Genomic DNA, 5,227 nt, shown 5'->3' on the forward strand with positions numbered 1-5,227 from the left:
CCCCCCCACCCAACACTTGTCCTTCCCTGATGTGTGTGTGTGTGTGTGTGTGAGAGAGAGATGGAGAGCTCACCCCAGGGTTGAGGAACAGGTTGATGTGTTTGTGGAGCAGAGCCTGGTTCTGCTGGTTGCCTGCACAGAAGTTCTGAAGAAACTCGTGAGCCAGTTTCATAATTTCTTGCATTCGAATGTCCTCACCCTGTCAAAATGTACATCACTGAGTATTAACACACATTTTTTTTTGGAGTTGGAGAACATTTACACCTGTTCATATTTTAATAAAACAGTAAATCATTTTAAAGAAAAGTAATAACTTGTGAAAGTTTTTTTAGTCATTAAAAGAACTAACTCATAGGAGTCATTCATTCAAAAATGGATGTGTTGCGTGTTTTTGATTCACTAAGAAGAATTGGATCATATGAGCCATTTATTCAAGAATCAGACTACACTGGTTGTTATATGTAAGACACTGGCAGAATTTTCGTTTTTGATTTATTAAGAATTAGATCATGACAATTATATATTCAAGAAATAGACTACGGTCATATTGCATGTTTATTGTATTCACAAAAAAGAACTGGCTAATAGGAGTCTTTTACTCAAGAACTGGACTACACTGGACAAGCTGCATGTTTTTGAATAATTTTTTTTTAAATAAATTGGTCACATTGCATGTTTTGATTCACAAAATTATAAAGAGTCATTCACTCAAGAAGCATACAGGTTTCATTCAAGATTATTCAAGGAGATTCACTAAAAAGAACCGGATCATAGGAGTCTTTAAGTCAGGAATCTGACTACACTGAATGCTGTACAGTAGATTCAGTAGCAGTGTTGTGGAATTGCTGAATAGCAGGTGTTTTAGTACAGTTTTCCATCCGCATCAGCTGAAGAATGAACATTCGAGACGCATTAAAAGAACCAAATGTCATAAAAATCATTCTGCCAGTACCACACTTATTAAACTTGAGTACACTAGACTAGAGGTCTTCATGGGTCCACTTGGATCTTGAAAACCCAAGGTCTGACCCCGAGACCCAAGCAGGTTCAGGTACAAAACTCTGCCGAGTGCCTCGGACATGGGTCGGGTACGGGATTAGTGACCTTGGGTCTTAGGTAATTTAAAATAAATGTGCTTTTTCCGAATGGACCTGATAAGACCGGAACAAACGTCTGTAACCTCGTACACAGAAATCCATCTAATAGATATGAGATCCATCAGGAAAATGCAGTCGAGTTCGGGTAAGAAGTGATTGGGGTCGAGAAGACCTCTCTACACTACTGATCACTCATATACTGCACCTTCTCATAAGGGATCTGCAGCAGCTCAAGCACCACTGAATGAGCTCCCATGTTCCTCAACAACCTCTGCTGCTGTTTCTTACTCTTCTTCCCTGATGGTCCTTCCTGTACACAAAGTTTGCTGAGACGCAGCAGGATCTAGAGATAGAAAGACAGACAGATGATGAGCTGAAGAGGAGTAAATTAAGTGAATGAACACTGTTTATTAAAGCAGATCAGTCTGCAATAGCTTTTACATGTGGTGCTCATGCTATTTCTCCTCCAGATGTACACTTCAGGACTGGTTAATTAGATCTTCTTTAGTTAAAGTGGCTACATAATTCGCTTCTTTTATAGTGCTTAGATGCATTAACTACTTTAGACATAAGACCCTACCTTATAATGCTGAATGGTCATGTGTGAACTGTGTGAATGACACTTTACCTCCTTCACATCTCTGTAATTGTCACTGCCACTTCCATCTGTCTTTTTTTTGCCCGAACCAGAGTCCCTCTACATAAAGAGCAGACAAAGGCTAAATAAAGCAACTGTTAATGTTGTATTTAATTCAAATAATAATGGCTATTATGTACAAAAGACTGCCCCAGAAAAAAAACGGTAACTGTGAAATAATAGAAAAAGTGAGCTATAAGGTTTCAATTACAAGAAAAAAGGTAAAAATTACCCCTTTCATTTTTTTTTTTGCTCTGATATATGGGGCCAACAAAGCTTTTTGTTAACAATTCAGCTAAATTGTAAAACCAACACAAAAACGTAAATATAAAAAGGCTATGATGCAATGTAAGCATCATAAAGAATGTCAGTGCATTAATATGGTACTATACGCAATATTGTAGGCCAGTCAACACTCATAAATATGTAATTGGGGGTCTCTGGCTTAAATTATAAATGCTGCCACCTTCTTTTTGTGGTCAGACTCTGCTGGGAGTCCGTCCCCTGCATCCATGCCTTCATCCCCCTGTCGCTTGTACACCCAGAGCTCAGATTTTTCCACATTAGATCGCAGCTGGTCAAGGTCTGATTTGATCTGCTTGTAGTTGTCAACATCCTGACTGGTCACTAGAAGCTGAACCTATAGGGAATAAAGGGGAGGGATGCATGAAGAATTCAAATACAAACAAATGTATGCTTTGAAACATCAACAGCAAGAAATGGACTAAAAATGGCAATACCATTCATTAAAATTATTTAAAACAGCAATGTCATCGTGTTACATACCTGTTTGAAAGCCATGAGCACTTCTTGTCTCTGGCTGAAGTGTCTGAAGAGCAAATGTAGGGCTCCAGACACAAGCGGTGGATAGTCGTGCATAGTGAGGTGCAGCAGAACCCTCAAAAATGTTCTTCCACCATGGTCATCAAGATCCAGAGGTGTGTTCTCCTCACTGAGTTCAGAAAAAAATAGTTACACACTTACGTTCTCTTACAAAGCACCTTCTTATTCAAGAAATGAATCCTTACCTTCCACCAAAAATTCCTTCTGCTTGTTCTTCAATGTTCTCAAAGTCCAGAGCTGTAAAACACACAGAAAAACTCACATAATCTGTAGAGTAACTTGTGGGTGATAGTGATCGGGATATACTGCATACCTGGGATACAGTTGGGCCCGTCTGCATTCGCAGCTGGCACTGCATCCACTTGCGTGTTGCTCTCGTCAAACTCACGTTTGAAGATGCAGAGCAAGCAGGAGATCCTGTAGTCCAGTCGTACATTCAGTATAAACTGAACACCAAAAACACAAGGTTCAGTTTTGCACCAGATTTTTACCTGCATTCAACATTTTGAAGCTAGCTGACTGTTTGGTTGAAATTAAGGTTCCTCAGATAGGACTTATAAAATGAAATACAATTATATTAATTTAGAGTATATTTTAAAAATATTATTAAATTATGGGTTTTTAATCACCTGTAGGATTTCTATGATCTTCAGTTTGGTGTCCATTACCAGAATGTCTTCCTTCTCTGGTTCTGTCTGGGTCTTCACCACATCACCATCAGGGGGTGTTGTGGGGGTTGTGGGTAAGAATCCGCCTCCTCTTAGGACCACCTGGGTCATCAGCTCCCCAACACCATGGATGGATCTCATTACATTGCTACCTGTGAGAAACATAACCAACAAATTGTTAAAAATTCAAAATTCTGCTTGTGCAAATTTTAGTGACTGTTTGAACATCATTCACAGGACAGTTGACTAAAACTGTTATAATATGAGAAAAAGATTCTTTACTTTTGGACTCATCTCCTTTTTCCATTTTGTTGACGGGATAGATGGTGCTGACATGAACACAGTCCAAAATGGCCAACAAGATCTTAGTCAAACGCAACAAGTCGCTGAAGTTGTAAAAGCCAAAGTAAATAAGGTTTCTTGCCAAGTTCACAACCTTAAAATCACAAAAAGCAACACAAGAGTTAATCACATCCAGTAACAACCCAAGCTCGTCACTATTGCACATGCTGGATGGGCGACTTACCTCAAAAGTCAGTTTGTTTTTCTCCTTATCAGAGAAAGGAATATTCTGACAGACCACATCTCTGAGGTAGTTCTCCACAAAGTCCATAGTGAGGGCAAAGCGCTCCTTTATCTCATCTCTACTGGTTCCATCATTATCATAACTAAAACCAAAATACATCATTGAATGCACTCGGTTGAGACAACTACAGAAAACTAATAATGGAGGGCTGTTTAAAAAACACTTCAACGTACTCATCGATGGCGATCTTGGACGGGATCTCGGACCACAGCCTGGCGTACTTCACAGGCATCACTTGTTCCTGCGGGTCACGGTCTACATGCATGTGAAGCATCAGCCGGCAGAACGAGGCACGGAGGTCATAGGGTAGGTCTTCATCCGACATGCAGCGCAGGATCAGGTCTACATCCAGCTGGCCTGATATCTTCTCTATGGCCAAGTACTGGCGGTCCAAACACATCCGTGCAAACAGGTTCAGCTGGTATCTAAGAAAGAAAATGAACCAGGAGAGGAGGTTACTGAGAGAACTGATGTTTTGATTCGTTTTTTTTTTACCATTTTGAACTTGAAAGTATTTTTGGGTTTTGCCCTGATAAACTTTGACCCTTGGTTTATTTCCTGTTGGCTGACCTGTAGTAGCTAATGACCTCCTGGTCCTCTTGCTGGCCTTCTTTAGCATCCTGTGCCAGCTCTCTGATACTCTTACTCTTGATCTCCTTACCACTGTCCTTCCAAAATAACCACACCTCCTCCTCATCCTCCTCTGACTCCACTGGACCCTCTCCAGACTCCACCTCAAACCGAGACAACACCAGCCTGGGTCGAGAGAGAAAGATACAGAATTTAAATGGAACTGGTAACAAACAACTCATAATTATAACCTAGAATGGCAAACATTTTGCACATCTACAATGTGTCAGTGTTGATTTTCATGTTTTTCTTTGAAAAAAAAAATTTATATCACGTGAAATCTATTGCATGATCTTAGCCTTATAGAAAGAGACAGATAATACCCATCACTGACTTTAAATTACTTAAAGTAGTTCACTCGCATTTCAGAGCATTCCTTAGTACTTCTTAAATGTGTCACTTAACAACAAACAAATTAAATAATTAAATAAATAATAAAGACATTTATTAATATTAATTAATAGGATTCAAATGTTTAGGGTCAGTAAAGTTTTTTCTTTTTAAGTAATTAATACTTTTATTTAGCAGGATGCATTACACTGATAATGTTAAAAAGGATTTTGTTTTAAATAAATGCTGTTTTTTACTTTCTACAAAAATATTAACAGCACAACTGTTTTCAACACAGATAATAATAAGAAATGCTTCTTGAGGTGAAAATCAGCATATTAGAATGATTTCTGAAGGATCATGTGACACTGAAGACTGGAGTAATGATGCTGAAAATTCAGCTTTGCATCACAGGAATAAATTACATTTTAAAATA

The 5,227-nt window shown here is 38.8% G+C and overlaps 1 protein-coding gene across 1 annotated transcript in view; it reads right to left on the minus strand.

The window, feature by feature from the left end:
- LOC107659525 (inositol 1,4,5-trisphosphate receptor type 1-like) overlaps positions 1–5,227 on the minus strand; it is a 167,435-nt gene that overhangs the window by 106,266 nt on the left and 55,942 nt on the right. The window contains exons 20-31 of the mRNA XM_016448504.1: positions 4,402–4,587; positions 4,005–4,256; positions 3,772–3,913; positions 3,528–3,681; positions 3,207–3,397; positions 2,891–3,023; positions 2,763–2,814; positions 2,521–2,686; positions 2,201–2,374; positions 1,726–1,794; positions 1,303–1,440; positions 74–199 (exon numbers count right to left, since the gene is read on the minus strand). Coding sequence (XP_016303990.1) covers positions 74–199; positions 1,303–1,440; positions 1,726–1,794; positions 2,201–2,374; positions 2,521–2,686; positions 2,763–2,814; positions 2,891–3,023; positions 3,207–3,397; positions 3,528–3,681; positions 3,772–3,913; positions 4,005–4,256; positions 4,402–4,587 — 1,783 coding nt within the window. The remainder of the gene's footprint in view (positions 1–73; positions 200–1,302; positions 1,441–1,725; positions 1,795–2,200; positions 2,375–2,520; positions 2,687–2,762; positions 2,815–2,890; positions 3,024–3,206; positions 3,398–3,527; positions 3,682–3,771; positions 3,914–4,004; positions 4,257–4,401; positions 4,588–5,227) is intronic.

Source organism: Sinocyclocheilus anshuiensis, unplaced genomic scaffold (genome assembly GCF_001515605.1).
Source record: "Sinocyclocheilus anshuiensis isolate Anshui unplaced genomic scaffold, SAMN03320099.WGS_v1.1 scaffold848, whole genome shotgun sequence".
NCBI lineage: Eukaryota > Metazoa > Chordata > Actinopteri > Cypriniformes > Cyprinidae > Sinocyclocheilus > Sinocyclocheilus anshuiensis.